Source organism: Chanodichthys erythropterus, chromosome 15 (genome assembly GCF_024489055.1).
Source record: "Chanodichthys erythropterus isolate Z2021 chromosome 15, ASM2448905v1, whole genome shotgun sequence".
NCBI classification, from domain to species: domain Eukaryota; kingdom Metazoa; phylum Chordata; class Actinopteri; order Cypriniformes; family Xenocyprididae; genus Chanodichthys; species Chanodichthys erythropterus.
Genome location: NC_090235.1, coordinates 20,318,877 through 20,342,066, shown reverse-complemented (window position 1 = coordinate 20,342,066; position 23,190 = coordinate 20,318,877). Strand labels below are relative to the sequence as shown.

Below are 23,190 nucleotides of genomic sequence, written 5' to 3'. Positions count from 1 at the left end.
CCAAATGTCCAGCTTAAGCCTGATCAATCAATAGTCACCCCTATCAGTCTTTTACAACAGAATTGGCAGTGAAGCCATTTGGGGGAGGTAATCTTGAATGTATTGATTCATTTATTGATCCACTTTTTGTGTAAGATGGGAACAAAGAGATTAGGTTAGGTTATTTCTCCAAAATGGAATCCAAAAACCTTCCCAACAAACCCTCATGAAGTGAAATTTAGAGTAACGAGTCACAGAAATGAAATTCCCTACCAAGGAATTGCTTTAGAATGCTTTATTAACAACACTTAGGTTCAGTTTGTTAACATTAACGCAACTGACAATGAACAATAATGTTAATATACTGCATTATTGTTCATTATTTAGTTAATGTATTATGAATAAACATGAATTATGTTCATTTATTCAACTTGAATTGATCAAATTTATTAGTATTCACTACTGTCCTAAAGCTTGGGGTCATTAAGATTTTATTATTTCTTGTTTTAAAGATATTAATACTTTTATTCAGCAAAGATGCATTAAATTGATCAAAATTGGCAGTAAAGAAATGTACATTTTTACAAAAAAATTCTATTTCAGATAAATGCTGTTCTTTGGAACTTTCTATAGAAAAAAATATGTATCATGTTTCCACAACTGTTTTCAACATTGATAAGATTAAATGTTTCTTGAGAATCATATTAGAATGATTTCTGAAGGATCATGTGACACTGAAGACTGGAGTAATGATGCTGAAAATTCAGCTTTACCATCACAGTAATAAATTACATTTTAAAATGCATTCAAATAGAAAACATTTTAAATATAATATTTCACCATATTAGTGTTTTACTGTAAGTTTGATCAAATAGTCGCAACCTTAAGGTAACATAAGAGACTTTTTTCAAAAACATTAAAAAATATCTACTGATCCCAAACTTTTTATATTTAGAAATTAACATTAACCCTGATTAATAAATGCTCCTACAGAATTGTTAAATGTTAGTTTATGACATCTAATGCAATAACGAATGTTAATGAATTGAACCTTATTCTGAAGTGCTACAATTTCAGTTGTTTTTAAATGCAAAATCATTTAAAAAGCAGTTTTAAAGTATTTTAACTTGATGGACAAGTATAGAAATTCAATAGAAGAAGCGGAAAGGGGAATATGGATATTTTAATCCTGTTCTGTGAACACATTTGATAACTTCTATCAGTCTGTCTGCCAGTCACAAAGGGAAAACCAGCACATCAAGTTCAAAGCTGAGAGGTCCATTTTTGTTAGGTTATTGTGGAAGTGAGGTCTGCACTTTCACACAGCCGTGAAGGTTGGGACAGATGCCGAGCCAGGATGTGGACAATAGAGAACAAAAGGTTAGATAGACAGGCAAAGAGCAGTTTTCCTAGGGTGCATGTGTATGTTTTGGGAGGGGCGAGGTATCCCCTCTCACCTCTGCCCTCTCATTTCTCACCTTTGACATTGGCCTAGGAAGCTCTTTTAGCCAGTGGAGGGGGTGGAGTCTCCTCTGACAGACAGGTGATGAAGCAGTGAGGGAGGGGCAAGCAGAATGGATGGTCCTCAAATGAGGAAGGGTGATGGTCCTTCTTGATCCTCCCCCCACAGTTTCCATAGCGTCATGAGGGCAGTTGTTCGTCCCAGCTGGTGATCAGGCAGCGGGTGATGAAGTTCAAGAGTACTATGACAGTATAACATCTTTGTGTCGAGGGAACCCCTTCCTTTATCTTCACCCTGGGTTGTTTTTTAATATGAGAAAATGACTGGATCAGCTGAAGGCATTAAAGTTCATCTGAAAACGTATGCCATAACATCATAGCAGGTGCAGAAATAGCAAATCATATTGAACATGGAGCGCATTGATATGTGGCTTGAAATCCAGTGATTGCTTTCAAGAACCAGTTTTGTTATGCGTATGAAAGTATTACGCATCAAGAGTCAGCCATGTTTTTCAACAATATTAAAGGATTAGTTCACTTCAGAATTAAAATCTCAGTCCCATGTCATCAAGATGTTTATGTCTTTCTTTCTTCAGTTGAAAAGAAATTAAGGTCTTTGAGGAAAACATTCCTGGATTTTTCTCCATATAGTGGACTTCATCAGGGACCAATGGGTTCAAGGTCCAAATTACAGCTTTAGTGCAGCTTCAAAGGACTGTACATGATCCCAGACAAGGAATAAGGGTCTTATCAAGAGAAACGATTGGTCATTTTCTAAAAAAAAAAAAAAAAAATTATATACTTTTTAACCACAAATTTTCCTCAAAAACCTTCATTTCTTTTTCGACTGAAGAAAGAGAGACATCTTGGATGACATGGGGGTGAGTAAGTTATCAGGAAATTTTAATTCTGAAGTGAACTAATCCTTTAAGGGGTGTCACACAACAGAAATGAATGAGGAATAGCCACCTGATCATACTCAAGGTCAGGGATCTGAGACCCTGCTAAAAGAATAACTGATCAATACATGAGATGGATTGGACAGTGATGCTGTCAGTTGACCCTGGTTGTAAAGACACAGCTGGTTAGTTAGTAGAGGGAAAAACAGGCCCCCAAAAGCTGATGCTGTTATTTAATTGTACTCTGATTGCTTCCTCTTTGCAGGCAAGGGAAATTGCATATGTCATGAAATTATAAATCCATCGTAATCAGTCACAGATCGACATGTGCATGTGTTTTATGTGTGCGTGTGCTCTGTTTATAGCTGACTTTCACTCATGTAATTAAAGTTTGATTTCAGTCAGACTAAAATACTAATTTGTCTTTTTAAGATGCCATATAAATGCTTTAGTCTGACGGAACTAGTACCAGAGCGGGTTTGATTATTCCTTTTGACTACACGTGTTATAATGTGAAAACATTTTTCTGAAAGATTAAGTTTAATGCTTATACCATAGTCAACCATGTTTATTGTAACATGATACAAAGAAGCTCTGATTTCCTATTCAATTTGGAAATCAGGGCTAATATCAAATCTCAGTTGATGAAAGACAATATAGTATAATTATAAGGGTTGCAAAATTCCGGGAATTTTCAAAGCTGGAAACTTTCCATGGGAATTAATGGGAATATATGGGAATTAACAGGAATTAACAGGGAATTTACAAAGTTACAGGTTAGCCTATAACAGGGTACTTAAATATAGTTGAAAAGAACATCTTGCAGCATAATTTTGGTTAAAACAACCATATTTAATGCAATTTTAGTCACATTTTTTCCCTGCACATTCCTCAATCACATTCACACAGCACACGACTTACTGCAGGGCTATTGAGGCCACACCCCCTGCATGCACTGTGCATTCTCCCATTCCATAACATGCACATTTGATCAAAAATACAGAAAAAAATAGTAATATTGTCAAAGATAACTACAATTTAAAGTAATGTTTTTTCTATTTTGATATACATAAAAATATAATTTATTCCTGTGATCAAAGCTGAATTTTCAGCATCATTTCTCCAGTCTTCAGTGTCACTTCAGAAATCATTCTAACATGCTGATTTGATACTCCGTTATCAATATTGGAAACAGTTGTGCTGCTTAATATTATTTAATAACCTGTGATACTTTTTTCAGGATACTTTGATGAAAAAAAAAAAATTAAAGAACAGCATTTATTTAAAATATTTAATACTTTTATTCAGAAAGGATGTGTGAAATTGATAAAAAGTGATATTAAAGTGATATTATTTCATGTTATGACCAAACAATATATATATATATTTGTTTTTATATGATACTTTTTATGTAAATACTATACATTTATATAAAAATTTCCCAAAATTTCCAATTAATTCCCATAAATTCTTGTAAATTCCCATAAATTCCTGTTAAGTTTCTAAATTGGAATATTTCCAAAATTCCCCAGGTTAAGTTCCCGTGAAAAGTTTCCGGAAATTTACCGGAAACTTTCCAGCCCTTTGCAACCATAATAATTATACGCTATACCCGTCAAAAGTTTGTGAAATAAGTCTCTTATGCTTATCAAGGCAGCATATGATAAGAAATGCAGTAAAAACAATAATATTTTGAAATATTATTACAATTTAAAATAACCTTTTCTGTTTTCCTCAGAAATAATTCTAATATGCTGATTTGGTGCTCAAGAAACATTTCTTATTATTATGAAAACAGTTTTTGCTGCTGGAAACTAATACAGTACAATTCAAAAGTTTGGGGTAAGATAGATTAAAAAAAGAAGAAGACATTAATACTTTTATTCACCAAGGATGCATTAAAGTGATCAAAAGTATCACAGTTTCCACAAAAATATTAAGCAGCAAAAGCTGTTTTCAACATTGATGATAATAAGATAATATTTGAACACCGGTAATTGATAATATCTGAACAGCAGATCAGAATATCAGAATGATTTCTGAAGGATCATGTGACACTGATGACTGGCGTAATGATGCTGAAAATTCAACTTTGATCACAGGAATAAATTACTTTTTAAAATATATTCAAATAGAATATATTACTGTATTTTTAGTCAAATAAATTCAGTCTTGGTGATCATAAGAGACTTATCTTTATTCCAAACATTTGTGTATATCAGCCAGACAGATGCAGCATGTATCGTCTCCCTCTCAAGGCCCTCAGTTTAAAACATTTCTATTCAAGGATGTCTATTCATCAACAGTTCTACTCAGGTTCAAGTATGAAGTGCTTCTTGGGAGAGAAGAGAACCACAATGACGTGGCTGATGAATGACACCCCCTCCTCATGCACACACTGTGTGTGTGTGTGTGTGTGTGACCGCCGTTCATTCAGATTGCGTCTGGAGGTCTGAAGTGACCTCTGTCCTATTGTGCCCTGCTATAGTTTCATTATACACACACCCCTCCAGCCCCTCCCACTTTTCACTTTGACCCTAATGTCTAAGCAGAACCCAGTGAAGTGTTTTTAAAGGCTGCATTTTTCATTTCAGGCCTACGAGGACCCATATGATGAATTTTGTGTTTTTATAGTGGTTCTTGATGTCTTGTCATGATATACTAAACCTTAGGTTATATACATTTTCAGTCTTTTTTGTGCCCGTTTTTTTTATATACTATTTTTATTTATAAATGTATTTTTTTATATTTTTTTTATACTTTATTATGTATTTCCATTCAAATCATTTACATTATACAAATAGACATTTCTTTTATAAAGACATATTTTTTCCAGTAATTGTTGACTTTTTCTTCTTCTTTCTTTTTTTATTTCATTTTTTATAATACCCACCACCAAACAATAACCAACAATTACATAATAAGATACTTTTGCATATTTTTTTTTATAAAAAAAAAAAAATATATATATATATATATATATATATATATATATATATAAAATATATAAAAAATATAAAATATATATAATATTATATTTATATATATATATATATATATATATATATATATATATATATATATATATATATATATATATATTAGATATTAGAGTATATTAGATATAGACATATAACAGATATATATTATTCATATTTAAGACTCTTATAACCACATATACCTAAATAGATAATAATTAATAAAATAATAAATAATTATTATTTAAATAAAAATACTTCTACTACTTCTACTACTACTACTACTAATAATAATAATAATGATGATAAATAACTAATAAATAATAAATCAATACATATTTTTTTTTTAAAAAGGAGGGAGTTATATGAAAAAAGTAATTAATCTAATGTATATTTCTTTGTTTTATGTTATATTATTTTTTAGAGGTGCCAATATATTTTCCAAAAGTATCCATTTGCTCTTCATTTATTTTATTTTTTTACAATTTAAGTGTACTGACTTTCATTATCAATAGATTCTGAATTAGATTTAAAAAAAAAAAAAAAAAAGAACAACTTCATTTTTTCATTTTTCTTCATTTTCAGAATTGCAATGATGAAAAACAACAATCAGCTGTGAAACCCAATTAAACAGCTTCTCTGCAGCTCATATTGATCTGCCAAATCTATATTTTTGTCTAACGGTTTTAAAAATTTTGACCTCAATTGAAGGGGGAGCTGCGCTGTTTTAAAGATCGGTGCCTGATTAGTAGCTCTCTATTGAAATAGGGCTCCCTTTGACCTATGACCTTCCACACCTCCACAGACCACTTCGGACCCTCTTCCCAGGTAGAAGGGGCTCGTTTGGGGGTGTTTGGTTGTGGTGGGTGTCAGTAGATCAATGAGATGCATGGGCCTGTGGTCTGGAGAGCTCTACATATATGCATGGCCATTGTGCGGACACTGAAGAGGTGTCAAGCGGAACGATGAACCTGCATCTGTGCGGCTGAGCCAGACGACAGGCTGCAGGCTCATTTATGAAGAGAGAGAGAGAGCAGTTATAAAAACTAGAGTTTAAGTTCAAGATCTGATTGTTGAATTAAGTGCGTTCTATAAGGGCCATATAGCTGGTAAAATATTAATGTCTTGATGTTAAACAAATGTATCTCTGCTTCTTATATGAGCTGTGTTTCTGTATCATACTGTCTGTGCTGCATTAAAATGTTCATATTCATAACAGAAATGTAATTTTTATTTTCAGAGATCAAAACATTAGACACATTTTAAAACTATTCATATTATTCAATTGGTTTTGATATGACAGTAACACTTTACAGTAAGGTTAATTTGGTAACATTTGTAAACTATATTAGTAAATATATAGCATTTATTAATCTTAATGTTAGTTAATTTATTTTCATTAATAAAATTATATTATTTTAATTAATTATTAAAGTTATATTTTGTATGTGTTATTATTATTTACTGCACCTGAACTAACATGAACTGTTGTATTTTTATTAATTAACTTTATCAAAGATTAATAAATACTGTAAAAATGCATTGATCATTGTTAATGTTAACATTAACTCATGGACCTTATTGTAAAGTGTCACCAATTACGTGATTAAATTGGTCATATAAATGTCGTCTTGTTTTTTGTATTTTATTTTAGTTGAGATACTATTATAGTTTTAATTTTTATATTTTCCATTTTCATTTTTTTTGTTGTTGAAATTTTAGTATTTTTGTTGGGTTTTTTTGTTGTTGTAATTTTTTGGTTTCTTTCTTCTTCTTTTTTTTAAATATGTCTATACAGTTTTTATCTGTTTTATTTCAGTTTAGTTTTAGTTATTTTAGTACACCAAATTACACTAAGTGAAAATTAGAAATGTTTCCTTGGCAACTTGCTGACATAAAACTATTTATATATATATATATATATATATTGTTTCAGTTAACATATATTTTATTTTAAGTAATGGCTTTAGTTTAAGTGAACTATAATAACCCTTTTCATTCTCTTTCCACAGCTCCTCCAGAGTTCATTCAGTGGCCGCAGTCTGTGTCTAAGCCAGCAGGGGGCAGTGCTGTGTTCACATGTGTGGCTCAGGGTGTTCCTGAACCTCATATCATATGGCTGAAGAATGGAAAGATACTCACACCTGGTGACAATGTGAAACTCACTAACAATAACAGGTACACACAGGAAACCCACAAATATCAACAGGAATACACAAACTTACTGCTGAAATAAACATTCAGAAATACAAAGGCCTATACTGTAAACAAAAAAAATTACCAAAATTTTTTTAATCTTTTTTTTTAATAGATAGGCTATCTAAAATGGTTTCTGCTTATATGTGTAGATACCTCTTTAGATTTTTTGTATTTTTTTATATGTCTGGAGGCATTACCATCTTCTCTCCACTAGATGTCAGTTTTCACCTGTTTTAGATTCTGTCATCCAAACTCTGTGAATGTTAACAAGGTTACAACATCTTGCAATACATTCACAGTATAGTTTTTTTTAATGATTTTTAATGCTTTTAGCACCCTGGCCGTGACTCGCATCACATCAGAGGATGAGGCCATATACCAGTGCATCGCTGAAAACTCTGCTGGCACTAACCAGGCTAGTGCTCGACTGGCTGTGTCCCTGGCCAAAGAGCTGCCCGATTCCCCTCAGGGCCTGAAAGCCACGGCTCTATCTAAAACCACCCTGCAGCTCTCCTGGACCCAGCCGCCGGCCGAAATCACAGACGGGATAATTGGATATGTGCTGCACATCCGCAAGTATGGCGGTAAGTGCCTCTGGAGTTCTGGGCTGCTTTTATCTCCACTTCTAGACATACACTCGCAACCTTCCCTAGGCACTGCCCTTTGGGGCCATTTGGAAGTGGGTACAACTTTTTCAAGTGCGCGACGTAGGTTTATTTGGACAGACCCTCGAGCCTTCGATTTTTCTGAACTGAATGCATTTTGCTCTCTATATAATATGTGAAATGTATGGAGAAAAAAAACTGGCAGCTGTAACTGTAAAAAATACCTCTGCTGAAAAAAACAATAGAAACCATCACAGAAGTTCTAATGGTTTCCTCTACAAATACCATTACAAACCATCAACTGTTTACCAATAAAACCATTGCCTAATGGTGTCCTGCAGTGTTGCCAAGTTTTCCCTTGGCTACTTGTAAACTTGGCTTTTTTGCATAAAATATAATTGACTGAAATGCATGAAATATTTTACATTCTACCAAATCCAATGATAAAACTGTGAGCGAGGGGACTTTGAGCTCATTTATGAAAACAGACTGTTTATGATTACTACTAGTGTTTTTCAAGTTGAAATTGTGTATAATTGTGTATGACTGTAAAATATGTATTTTACGCATGGGAGTTTTTATGGAAGCTTGTTTTCACCATGAAATAAAAAATAAAAAAGGTAATTGCGGCTTTTCATCTCACAATTCTGACATTTTTCTTGAAATTGCGAGTTTATCTCTCACTTTTTTCTCCAAACTTGCGATTATAAAGTCAGAATTGCAAGATATTAATTCATAATTGTGAGATATAAACTCGCAATTGCGTGTTATTGTGAGAATTGTGAGATATAAAGTCAGAATTGCGTGATATAAAGTCAGAATTGCGTGATATAAAGTCAGAATTGTGTGATATACACTCCCAATTGCGAGATATAAAGTCAGAATTGTGTGATATAAACTCCCAATTGCGAGATATAAAGTCAGAATTGCAATTATAAAGTCAGAATTGTGTGATATAAACTCGGAATTGCGTGTTATAGTGAGAATTGCGAGTTATAAAGTCAATATTGTGAGATATAAACTCCTAATTGTGAGATATAAAGTCAGAATTGCAAAATATAAAGTCAGAATTGCGTCATATAAAATCAGAATTGCGTCATATAAAATCAGAATTGCGATATAAAGTCAGAATTGCGTGATATAAAATCAGAATTGCGTGATATAAAGTCAGAATTGCGTCATATAAAATCAGAATTGCGAGATATAAAGTCAGAATTGCGTCATATAAAATCAGAATTGCGAGATATAAAGTCAGAATTGCGTGATATAGTGAGAATTGCGAGTTATAAAGTCAATATTGTGAGATATAAAGTCAGAATTGCGTGATAAAGACTTGCAATTGGGAGATAAAAAGTCGCAATTACCTTTTTAATTTTTTTATTTAGTGGCGGAAACAAGCTTCTGTAAGTTTTGATATTTGGATAGGGTCTTGTTATTATTAATGTTGTTATTGGTATATATGCCTGATTTTGTATAGTGATTGTTTTTAAGACAAAATTGTTAAATTATTATAAACAATGTATTGAAGTGATACTGCTGATTGCCATGAATATAGCCATTGCTGCTGATATGGCATTAAATCATAAATAAATACATTTGGATAGGGTCATTGGGCTTGTTTTTGGCTATTTTAAATTGGCGTTTTATTACACAGACCTGGCAACCCTGTCCAGTAGTGTGTTTTGGGCCATATTCCATTAAGGTTTAGTGGTCTATCATGCCAAGACATGCAATAAATTACCAGTAGAGAGAGACCCACTGGAGCCATTACAGTTCCCATTAAAATACCATTACCATTCCCTTTGTAACCATTAAAACCATTACAAATTCTATGTGAGTTTCTATAGTTTTGTTCAGGGGGTATGGTAGCAACATTTTAGGTTTTACGGATTAAAATATTTACAGTAAAAAAAAATATTTCATTAACTGATAATGTTAATATACCATCCTACTGAAGTACTAAAAACCTTTTATAATACACTGAAAACCACCAAAAAAAACAGTTGGTAATGAAAAGATTCATGATGAATCAAAGTTTATCATGACACAAGCAGCTTTTCCACGAGCTGAGGTAAATATTACTATATAGAAGGTGAACAAAACAACACAAAACACCATCATGGTAAAACATGAAACTAAAATAATGCAATAAACATTCATTTAACAACACAAGTTGTAATGTAAGATCCTAGCGTACATAACTAATAACAAAAAGTAACATTATAACTTGTCACACAGGAAATTCTAGGAATGTCTATGTACATGTTTTCACTGTAAATTATAAGATGGCTCGTTGTTTTTCACTTCTAAAAACTGTAAAATTAACCGTATTTTACTATAAAACTACATGAAATGTCCTGTTAGATTTATTACAGTTATTCACTATATATCGTAAGTGAACTTACTGTTAACCAATTAACAGGATTTTACCATCACATTTTTACAGTTTTTTTACAGTTAAAAATGATGAGAATTGTGGCTGATGCACTCAATAATCGGTGCACTTTTGCTTTCAGAGCCTGAGAGTAAAGAGCTACAGGAGGCCGTGAGTAAGACAACATTTCAGCATGACCTCACAAACCTTGAACCTGCGACCACCTACTCCATCTACCTGAAGGCCTACTCTCCTCTGGGTGCCAGTGAACGGTCCAGCACTGTTGTTTCCACAACACTAGGGGGCGGTATGTATTTACATACAGATCGCACACTGTATGCTGTTTGGTTCATGTTTTACAATTTCAAACTCTCCCTCTCTCTCCCCGGCTGTCTCTTCTCTGAGCCACGTCAGCATTTTTAGCTCCGCACCCATGTCCTTTCCCTCTGATCAGATCTGTTTTGTCACAGATGTTCGAGCATCTGTTTCATTCATTAAATGGCTTCTTTTTGCACACCCACCTTATGTTTTTTGCTTCAACAGAATGAACTTTGACAGTGTTCCTTATTCTTCTGAGCTCATTATAATGGTTTTTCTTCATCTAGTGCCCAGTCCACCTACATTTTTCACCAAAGCAATAAACAGCACAGCAGTCCAGGTCCTATGGGAGCTGCCCAGTAAGCCTGGGAAAACGGAGGGTTTCCGACTGTCATACCGCAGGGTCCCCCATGGAGAGATCCAGGGGCCGATTCAGCTGCCATGCCATGTTAACGCTCACACCTTCTCTCGTCTCGGTGAGGGATAACGGGTTTCTGTTTGTGTAAACTATATTATGCAACAATACATGCGATATATTTTTGCAGGTGCCATATGCTTTGCTGTTTTGTTATCAAATGCAATTAAATTCATGCATTTTATATCTCAAGTCAGAGCTTTTCAATATGGGAGCCGCAACAGGGCTCTTGGAGTCCGCAGAATATTTGAGAATTCTATTTATTTTAAGGCTGTCAAAGTAAAACCTTAAACTGTTCAACAATTATATTTAGTGTGAAAAGTGAAATACAAAATCTGAAAGTGTTTTTGAGCTTTATACATCTAACATTACTCTAATAGTGGGGAGAAAAAGATGCAATTTTAATATAAATAAAATAGTTATTAATAATAATAATAATAATAATAATAAATGTATTGTAATAGTTAAAAAATAAGAATTTGATATAATATTAATTTATTATTTACGGAAGAGGATTAGGGCCAAGCAATAATAAAAAAATAAAACCATCTCGAGATTAAAGTTGTTAAATTTTGAGAAAAATGTCGAGATAAAATGTTGAGAATAAAGTCATTAAATTACGAGAAAAAAGTCATTAAATTATGAGAACAAATTCGTTAAATTATGTTAATGACTTTATTCTCAACATTTTATCTCGACTTTTTTTCTCGAAATTTAACGACATTTTTCTCATAATTAAACGAATTTGTTCTCATAATCTAATGACTTTTTTCTTGTAATTTAATGATTTTATTCTCAACATTTTATCTCGACTTTTTTCTCGAAATTTAACGACTTTTTTCTCGTAATTTAATAAGTTTATTCTCAACATTTTATCTCGACTTTTTTTCTCGAAATTTTACAACATTTTTTCTCATAATTTAACGAATTTGTTCTCATAATCTAACGACTTTTTTCTTGTAATTTAATGATTTTATTCTCAACATTTTATCTCGACTTTTTTTCTCGAAATTTTACAACATTTTTTCTCATAATTTAACGAATTTGTTCTCATAATCTAACGACTTTTTTCTTGTAATTTAATGATTTTATTCTCAACATTTTATCTCGACTTTTTTTCTTGAAATTTAACGACATTTTTTCTCATAATTTAACGAATTTGTTCTCATAATCTAACGACTTTTTTCTTGTAATTTAATGACTTTATTCTCAACATTTTATCTCAACCTTTTTCTCGAAATTTAACAACTTTAATCTCGAGATGGTTTTATTTTCTTATTATTGCTTGGCCCTAATCCTCTTCCGTAATTATTAAAATTATAATTTAATAATAATTTTAATAATTTGCTTTAGCTTCAGTACAATAAAAATACAAAATACCAATTATTTAATTTAAAACAAATCATTTCTTTATAATACACTTTTTCCTCACACAGTGTACATTTTTTTTAATAACTGAAAATATATAACTACCTTTATATTTTTTGGATCACCACATTTGGGGTTATTTGGCATCAAAAAGTATGAAAATCCCTGTTTTAAGCGTATAAATAGCCTACTTTTAAGGGTTCAAGTCAAGAGTTTTATTGTCATCTGTACTTTAGTACAATTAAATACTTTTCCCCACATAATCTGCACAAAAAGCCATCAGTTTCCATCTACCCCTGCTTATTTTGATGATTTATACTGAATAGTCTCTCACAATTCAGTCTAAATGACCTGTTACAGCACCTCTGAAGAAGCCATTAAGACCGTTGAAATGTTCCCTCGCTCAAGTATGTCATGAGTCCTAGAGAACAAACACTCTTCTGAGAATATTTCCTAGTATTACTACATGACAAAAGTGTGAATTTCCGAGAACTCAGAAAGGAGTGAAAATTGAAAGCAGATCTTACATCACGTACAAAGAAAATTGTCAAAATAAAAGAAAGAGCAGAAGGTTTTACAGAAGACCTCAATCCCCATGACTCAGCTGATCAATAGTTCTACTGTGACTGCAAAGTCAACAAAGCCAGCTCGATGTATATCTTAGATTGTGTATGTGAGGCGAATGCATGAGTATCTTTGATTGATTTGCAGTGTGTGCGATACTGACCGTTTCCGTTTTCCCCCATAGACCCCGGCTCTGTGTATGAAGTCAAACTGGTGGCCTACAATGGCAATGGAGAGAGCGACTGTTCAAAAAAACTTGTGTCACTGGCTGAGGACGGAACAAGTGCTAAAACCAGAGCGGGTAAATCAGCATTCGCTAATTTGGCACACTTAAATATGCTCTTTATTTTTAAGTGCACTGTATAATGATCATGTTCTTTGGTTCAGGAGAGGAAACTCACTGTAACTGCAGGGGTGTGGAGAGCTCGATCAGCAGTATTGTGGTTGGCATCCACATTGGCATGGCCTGCATCATTTTCTGCGTGCTCTTCCTCATGTTCGGATATCGGCGCAGGTAATGGAGCTTTTGGTTAGATGATGTCATGTCATATTTTCATATTAATTCACTTCACAAGTTTAACAACAATAGCCAATTCAGTCAAACGTACAAAAGCAGTGCTCTACAGGATGCAAGTTAAATATAGCCCTAATATTAAATTATTAAATTTATCATAGCCCAATTCGATTTGCTCAGGAACAAGTTATAGATTAATAAGACCAAAGATTGACCGTTTTATGTACCCAAAATGAATTCTATCTCATGTTTAACCACTATAAGAGCCAGCGGCAAATCCTTGAAGCACTGGCCAAGATGAAGCTGTTCTCAGCGGGTACATGAGCACTGAAGGGCCGCTGATGGCCTGGAGCTCGCATCTCCGAAAACACCTAAACAAATTGTAAAATAGGCGCCATGATTAAATATGAGTCACATATTACAGGTCTAAACAACTACATTCTTGCCTAAAAAAACAATTACAAACTGTAAAAAGGTAGTTATCACTAGAATATGGCATGGCTCTCAGCCAATCAGATTCAAGGGCCAAGGAGCCACTAAGATTTTTAATGTTTTTAAAAGAAGTTTAATCTGCTCACCAAGGCTACATTTATTTAATTAAAAATACAGTAAAAAACAGTAATATTGTGAAATATTATTACAATTTAAAATAACTGTTTTCTATTTGAATATATTTCACAAAGTAATTTATTCCTGTGATGCAAAGCTGAATTTTCAGCATCATTACTCCAGTCTTCAGTGTCACATGATAATTCAGAAATCATTCTAATATGCTGATCTGCTGCTCAAGAAACATTTAATGTGTACAATTGTACAAAATATTTGTGTATAATATTTTTTTCAGGATTATTTGATGAAAAGAAAGTTCAAAAGAACAGTGTTTATCTGAAATCTAATCTTTTGTAACATTATAAATGTCTTTACTGCCACTTTTGATTGATTTAATGCATCCTTGCTGAATAAAAGTATTCATTTCTTTAATTTCTTTTCAAAAAAATCAAAATCAAAATTCTTACTGACCCCAAACTTTTGAAAGGTAGTGTATAATGCTACAGAAGCTTTGTATTTCAGATAAATGCTGTTCTTTTGAACTTTCTATTCATCAAGGAATCCTGAAAAAAAAAGTACACAACTGTTTTCAACATTGAAAATAATCATAAATGTTTCTTGAGCAGCAAATCAACATATTAGAATGATTTCTGAAGGATCATGTGACACTGAAGACTGGAGTAATGATGCTGAAAATTCAGCTTTGCATCACAGGAATAAATTACTTTGTCAAATATATTTAAATAGTACACAGTTATTTTAAATTGTAATAATATTTCACAATATTACTGTTTTTACTGTATTTTTAATTAAATAAATGTAGCCTTGGTGAGCAGACGAAACTTCTTTTAAAAACATTAAAAATCTTAGTGGTTCCAAACTTTTGTTTGTATGTATGTATGTATGTATGTATGTATGTATATATAGTAGTGGCCAAAAGTGATGTCCGGAGGGAATATTTGTTTTTAATGACCCTACAAATTTGATTAAACCATCTAAATATTTTAATTTTATTTTTTTAATATTTTAAATATGAGGGAAGAACAAAATACTAAACTTGGTTAAGGTATTTATCTGACAAAATGAATTGGCAAAAAAGGGCAAACTACAGCTACAGATTTTATTTTACTATGCAAAAAAAAAAAAAAAAAAAATGCATAGAAAAACAAAAATTATATCCACACAATTTGGCATGTTTGGCATAAATATACTTACAAAATCTTCAACAAATTTTGGTAACACTTTATTTTACAGTGTCATTGTTACACATGTTACATGTAGTTACTATAGTAATAACGATACATTATGCATAATTACTTGCAATTAACCCTTAACCAAACCCTCATCCTTGCCTTAACCCTATAATAAGTACATGAAGTTAATTATTATTTCACAGTACTTAAATGTATAATTTATAATGTAATTACACTGTAACACGGACGCCTTCAAATAAAGTGTAACACAATTTTTTAATCTTAATATTTCAATAAAGGGTGAAGATGTCAATTTTCCCATCACTTTTGAGTTCTACTGTATATATAAATGTAATAAATACATTATATAAAGACTTTGATATATATAAGTTCAATAAATGCATTTAATCTATTTTGTCTCAGTTTCCTCTGTAGGAAAGGGACTCAGGACAGCTGGTCTGTGCCACAGGGCGAAGATGCAGGGCACCATTCTCAGAGCAACGGCATCACAAAAGAGGGAGTAACACGGCCTGCTCAAGGCATTGAATTAGTTCCTCAGGTAAGACTATCATCTGTGGTCTAGCTTCGCATTGCATTATAACTGAGAAAAAGCCGTCTTTAGCAGATTGTCTATTTTTATAGCTTGTGACTCACCAGCTTCCTCAGCAGGAAATGTTGTTTTACTGCCAAAACACTTTTCCACCTTTTCTTGTCTGCTAACAGAGTTTATATCATCAGTAACAATACTTTGCAGTGCACTCACTGAGATGCTAAAGCTATGGGAAATCTCCTAGTGAAACTTGGGCTCTGGGTTTCATAAAAAGGTAGCATATCATACTAATCGCTGTTTTCTCTTTTTCAGGGTCCTAATATAGATCGCCAGACCCAATGCCAGGTTCTTATCGAGCAGCACTCGTCCAGTCTGCCAGGCACAGGCACGGGCACTGGCTAGCACTAGCCTCAGTGATCTCACTCTTTGTGGTTCCTCTGCCTAGCCTGTCCACCAAAGTCCCCTTTAATCCATATTTACCTTGCCCTGGCTGTCACCTAAACTGCTGCTAGTGTTAAAGGGTGTAAATTAACTGCTAATTAACTGTCCCATTTGTTTCTTTGCTTCCTCCCTTCAGAACCAAAGCTTGACTCTTTTAAGATCTGCACAAGAACACCAAATGATAGCCTTAGGAAATGCTTTACACGGTTTTTAATGCATGCTAAGTTACAAATAGTTTTACGGCACTCTTCCTGAGCCTGAATACACAATGGAAGCAAAACCAAGCAAAACGTGATACAAAAACAACTTTATATTTTATTACCAAAAGGGCTTTCTGCTAAAACCAAAACTTCCTTTCGCAATGCGCCCTTTGGTAATAAAACGTAGCCTAATGTTGTGTCCGAACTGATGCCGGATATAAAGACCAAACATTATTTCTCTTCAAACTCTTACATAAGATTCAGCGAACTACATGATTTACAAAACAAGCTATAATCTCAGTTGATTACAGGGAACAGAGGTTTGTTCCATTTGTTAGCCTTAGCTCGGATATTTACCAAGATTAATAACGTGGCCTTGCTTTTGCCTTCGCTTGTGGTTGTGTGAGTTCAAATAAATTGATTGTTATATGTTTCACCGTACATGCCTCGAGGCAGGCTACCCCAGAGGAACCATAAAGGTGATGGATTCTTCCCAGCTTTCCCGCTTTCCTATCTTTCGTAACACCCACCAAAAGCTGTATACCTCCAAAGATAGCTACCTCAGAATGTTATTTTGGGCTAACATTAGTCCCTGCTGATAAAGCACGCCTACCTCAGCCAAAAAATGTCCAGATACCCGCTACTCTTCCCACTGCCTGTGCCTGTGCCATCTGCCTCCAGAACCTGTATTCAGGTGCCCATCTGGTCGACTGCCATGGAGAGTGTGACCTTGGCTGCTCCAAATATTGCCTTAGCAGACAAAAGCTGTCTGGGAACCCCTCCCTACCTCATCATCGTCCAGAGATGTGTACACAACCATTACTTCAAAAACACCTTTGATGCAAAAGTGCATCGTACATTTTGGATATGATTTGGATCCTGTCAAGCCATTCCGAAGGATTCCTCTCTGATGCTGCTAAACTCCAAAGAAAATGATGAAAGAGCAGGAAGAGAGAGGGATTTGTTTTGTTCGGAAAATGCGATATGAAGTTTGCATGGAAAGTGTGGACCCTTGAGGATATTTTTGGGCCTTTTCATGTGGATACCTTTTTCATTTAACCAAAAGCTTAGGCTACTTTGCTTCCCACCAAGGAATATGGATGTTTATCCAAAGTGATTCTTTTCAGCCAAACCAACTGGTCTTTTCTCCAGATGCCAAATCGGTTGCCATGGGAACTTGAAGGAGCTGCGAGATGATGGTTGATTTTGGGTTTACCGAGAAACCGACGCATTCTCTCTTCCCCCAAACAAACAGGCATGGCAGCAGATTATCCAAAAATGTTTTTGATATGAAAACCAAGCTTTATGATATCCAAAGATGTACAATTTTTAAGGTTTTCATTTGTCTTTATACTCATTTCCTAAGCCATTGTGTTGACGCTTTTACAGTTCATGTTAAAAGGGGAAGCTGCAATAAAATGTACTTTATTAATAACAAACCTATTCACACAAATATCTGCAACAACACTCTTAAAAAAAAGGGGGTTTTGCAGAACCTTTTTTGGTTCCTCAAAGAACCTTCTTAAAAAAAAAAGAACATTTAAATAATCTAAAGAACCTTTTTCTACTATAAAGAACCTTTAGTGGATTCTTTGGATGTTAAAACTTCTTCATGGAACCATCGAGGTCAATAAAGAACCTTTATTTTTAAGAGTGAATAATAAGCTTTAATAGTCAAATTTCACATCTTCCCTCTTTTGACACTGAACTGTCAGATTTTTGTTTGAAAACCTTTTAACACTGAATTAAAATGAAAATGGGATATATTTTCAAGGAGATTTTATATGTTGATATAAGAGAAGGAACATTTGTGTCCTTTTTATGATAATAGAGTTGAACTTGCCAAATAGTAGAATGATAATAATAATGCCAAATACCTCTTTCATATTTTACATTTGTAACCTTTATATTTTGTTACACTTCATAACCAAAGCACAGGAACATACAAGAGTGTACGGTATATGTATGTAAATGTGTGTTTTGTGATTGGCTAAAGGCCCATTCACACCAAGAACTATAACTATAAAGATAATCATAACGATAACTATATTTGCGTCCACACCAACGAACGATAACGGTCTGTTTATTCTAAGCTCATGCGCTGCGGTTTCAAAGTGTTTTTGCTATTCTTGTTGCATTTACACGGTTTTAACCAGCAGATGTCCTCAGTATGCTGTTTCGAGTGAATAGCTAGTGTAATCAATCTAACCTATCAGTGAATTTAGCTGACAAACTCAATATAGTGAAATAAAAACAACGTCTAGATTTTCAACTTCAAAGGAACCAAGAAAATGTTGTTGAAACTAGCGATATTGTTTTCCACATATCCATTTTCTTTAAAGTATCTTTGAAAAGAGGGGTTTGACTTGTCACAAAATAGTGGCTTTTTTTGGACATCGGCAGATAACTTGTCATCAGCCATTTTAAATACGTGAACGCTTAAATTAGAATGGATTCTGATTGGCTCTTCGTTTTTATCGTTCAACAGCAGGAAAAAAAATCGTTCTGAAAGTCATTCCAACAATATTTCGTTTCTCTATATCGTTATCTTATGGTGTGGACAGTGCTATCCTTATATTTTTAGAACTAATATATCTTTATTGTTGGTGTGTATATCTTGGTGTGAACGGGCCTTAACCGTAGGTCAAACCTGAGGTCAGTAGAGGTCGAAGATACCCTGTCAAAAAGAGTCAAGGGAACTATGTCTATACAGTAACATATGAATGGAACCAAAGAACTTGTCTTTTTCACTGATACGTATCAAGAAAGCAAATGACGTTCTGTGATGATTTAACCAAGAATATCATCCTTTAAAACTGCTTTCCTAAAGACGCTCTACTCTACTTCAGGTTGACCTTTTGAACACAATGAGTGTGAAACGTTTACCCACAATCACTGCAGTTCAAAACAGCCCTTCCATAGACTAAAACTCCCATCCTTATGTTGAATTTGAAAGAACTGAAATGTTTCGAGAAAGAAAAATGGGAGGATTTTAGATTCGTAGCTGTATAGCGTGATTCGTATAGTGGGAAACATTAGATTACTCATATTTTAAACAATATTTGGTTCTTTTTGTAGAACGTTTTTTCTACTCTCTTTCACAAAGTTGTCATGGTACCTACCTTGGTTTGGAAAGATGTCCATTTTTGTAATGTTATTATTATTATTAATATTTTAATTATTGTTATTGCTTTTTTTATACGTCCATTTTGATAAACGCCTGTTTTCATTTTTCATTTCTCTGTAGCTGACAAAGAGAATGTGAAAGTGTTTGTTAGGAATCTAAAAAAACAGTGGGTCAAAAGCAGCAGGTCGGCAAAGATGCGATTTGGGAGTCTATTTGCCTATATATTCTACACTTCAATTTGGGTAAATCACCCTTATGTTAATGTGCAGATACCAAATGCACTTTTATAAACATTTCAAACAGCAAAATAGCACACATAGGGTGAATTCAGCTTGATTGGGACACTTTTCCAAGTCATCTCAATGGCAAAATGTGTCCCAATCACCCTGAATTCACCCCTAAGTGAGTGAATCAGCCATCTGTTTGGATTATGACCCACTGGTTAGAAAAAAAGAGAAAAAAAAAAAATAGTACTAGAGTTTGAGGGCTAGAACCAACGAGGAAAAACAATGCTTTAACATGTATTTTCTTTTGAGTTATTTGAACCTGAAAACACGAAAGCTTTAAACACTTTGAGACTGTGATGTCTCCGACCAAAAAGATTAAAGACAGAGATTGGTGTCCAGTGAATGGACAATTACATAAACAGAGGGACCAAGCGATGAATGCACAATAGAAATGGATCATGGTTGTTGAAACTTTAATTTTTTTTTTTTTTTTGCATATGTTCTACAGCAGATTGTTAATGGCTTAATATACAGATGCAGCCTCTGAATCAATCTGTTTGCAGAATGAAATTAATGTGCCAGAGATGAGTTCATAAACACACATTTATCATGTTTCTACAGCATTTCTCTAATTGGCACATAGGTCGTTACCAGTTTACAAAATGTCAAGATCCTTCAATTTACTTCACGCTCCTTCCAGTATTGCATCATTATATATATAGTGTGATTGAATTCTCAAGAATGGGCTTCGATGAATTCCTTTCCTGTCTGGAGAGATAATGATGTCTGCCATTACCTAGCTACCAATGGGAATGTCTTTAAAATGCTCCAAGATTCCATTGCTGAACTCTCTCTTAATTAAGGTGACTATTGTAATAGCACAGTCTCTGATCTCTGCTTTTCCTAATTTGTTCAAATTCCAGGGCGCCTGAAACCAAATAAAAACATAGAATAAGAATACGTTTGTGTGGTTACTTTTCAACTGGACGTAGTGACATATAGAGTTGACTGTAAAATATTGCTTTTATTGATCTAAACACAATAGCCATCTGACTGAAAGCATTCAGTGTTTCTGTAATCATGTTATACCCTGCCGATGGAATCGAAACTCATCTATGTTTAAGTGGTATGAAACGAGTGACTTCACCTCCAGCATTATCTGGACAAGATTGACCTCCCCTTCCAAGACCTACCTCGCAAAACCTCTCTTTATCTCAGTCTAGGTCACAGAGACTAATGCCTGCTATCATTCAGGTGTGTTGAAATGCTTGCTGCCATTCTAAATGTCTAAGATTCACATTAAGAAAACTGCCCGATCATTCTTTGCTTCTTGCCTCATGGATCAAAAGGAAATATGACCCTCAACCACTACTCTACTCGTCTTCCTAGACAGGCTCTATGTACAGTAAAAATATATCATTGGCAGTAAAAATATATCATCCTTAAAACGAGATACATTTACCTGAGAAGCAAAATATAAGATATTAAGACTTGTTTTTAATTTGTTCTCTCATTTTAGTTAAATCGTGGCAATGTTTTAGCTACTATTTTGTTCCCTTGTTTTAATTTTTGGCTTCAATTTAACTAAGGGTACGTGTACACGACAATGACGTACTAAAAACCGAAAAGTTTTTCTTTTGCATTTTTCACATACAGACAACAACATTATCAAAATAATCCCCTTCACACGGATCCGCAAAAACGATTAAAAACTCTGTATTATGCTGCCAGGCCAGTAGTTGGCGATGTCACTTTGTAAATAAGCCCTACGCACCTATAGACTGAACACGTAATACGCATGTGCATGAAGTCACCGTTTTTGTACTTTACACGGGAATGATAACGGTATCGTTTTCAAAAACTTGCACTTTGAATCCCGTTTTGAAGTTTGAAAGACCATTTTCAGGCCTCAAAAACACAGTTGTTGTGTAAATGAAGGGCCAAAACACAAAGTTTTCCATTTATAGTTGAAAACGGTGTCAAGTTAACGGCCCCTAAAACAAGGCAATGAATTAATAATTTGTGGGAATAAATTAGTACAACATGGCCACAATTTACCAAAAATGATGTAACCTAATGAATTTACCTAATGAATAAATCCTGGGAACTAAGGGGCTGTTTACAAGACACCATTTTCAACTAAAAATGTAAAACTTTTTATGCGTTTTGCCTGTTCATTTGCACAACAATGGCATTTTGGGGGCCTGAAAAAGTAAACTTTTGAAAAAGGGTTTTAAAATGCAAGTTTTTGAAAAAGAAACCGTTATTTTCTACGAGTAAACTACAAAAACGCATATCTGTGAAAACGGTGATGTCATGTGCATGCATATTATGTGTTCAGTCTATAGGCGGTAGTATTTCCTCACAAAGTGACAACGCCATCTACTGGCCTTGCATGAATTAATGCAGCGCTTTTATTTGCTTTCACAGATGGGTGATCGTTTTGACAATGGTGTCGTCTGTACACGAAAAATGCCAAGGAAAAACATTTCTGTTTTTAGTACATCATTGTCGTGTAAACTTGTTGTTTACACAACACCATTTTCACCTAAAAACGTAAAAACTTTTTATGCGTTTTTGCTGTTAATTTACACAACAACAGCGTTTTGGTGGCCTAAAAATGCAAACTTTTGAAAACGGGTTTCAAAGTGGAAGTTTTTAAAATGATACTATCATCTCCGTGTAAACTGCAATAACGTGAATCTGTGAAAACGGTGACATCTTGTACATGCGTATTATATGTTTAGTCTATAAACCTTATTTTTCAACACGGAAATAAGGTGTTTTCTGTGTGCGAGACTTCCAATTTATTAGCCGCTATAGTGAAATAACGAGAAGAGTATCAAAATGCAGTTAACTGTAAAGATAAGTTGGATAGGCATGCGTGAGGCAGTGCACTGTAAAAGAATGCGTATGCGCATAGTCTTTCTTTACAAAGTGACATCGCTACTTGTCTTGCACGCGTAATACAGCATTTTTAGTCCTTCGCACGGATTCGTGCGAACAGATCGTTTTGAAAACGTTATCTGTAGGCTACAAAGAAAAACCTTTTACGTTTTTAGTACATCGTTGTCGTGTAAACATACCCTAATTCTTAGGGGCTGTTTTGGTGGCCTGAAAAAGCAAACTTTTGAAAACGGTCTCCGTGTAAACAACAAAAACGCGAATCTGTTAAACACATCACGTCATGCACATGCGCGTTACATGTTCAGTCTATAGTGTTTCATCG

At 33.9% G+C, this 23,190-nt stretch overlaps 1 protein-coding gene across 1 annotated transcript in view; it reads left to right on the top strand.

Annotated features, from left to right (window-relative positions):
• Window positions 1-16,368, top strand: part of si:ch211-57n23.4 (immunoglobulin superfamily DCC subclass member 3) — a 31,616-nt gene extending 15,248 nt beyond the window's left edge. Inside the window, exons 7-14 of the mRNA XM_067361323.1 lie at window positions 7,330-7,495; window positions 7,850-8,100; window positions 10,638-10,802; window positions 11,101-11,289; window positions 13,345-13,461; window positions 13,548-13,674; window positions 15,840-15,975; window positions 16,279-16,368. Of these exons, the coding sequence (XP_067217424.1) occupies window positions 7,330-7,495; window positions 7,850-8,100; window positions 10,638-10,802; window positions 11,101-11,289; window positions 13,345-13,461; window positions 13,548-13,674; window positions 15,840-15,975; window positions 16,279-16,368 (1,241 nt within the window). The remainder of the gene's footprint in view (window positions 1-7,329; window positions 7,496-7,849; window positions 8,101-10,637; window positions 10,803-11,100; window positions 11,290-13,344; window positions 13,462-13,547; window positions 13,675-15,839; window positions 15,976-16,278) is intronic.
• The last annotated feature ends 6,822 nt before the right edge of the window (window positions 16,369-23,190 follow it).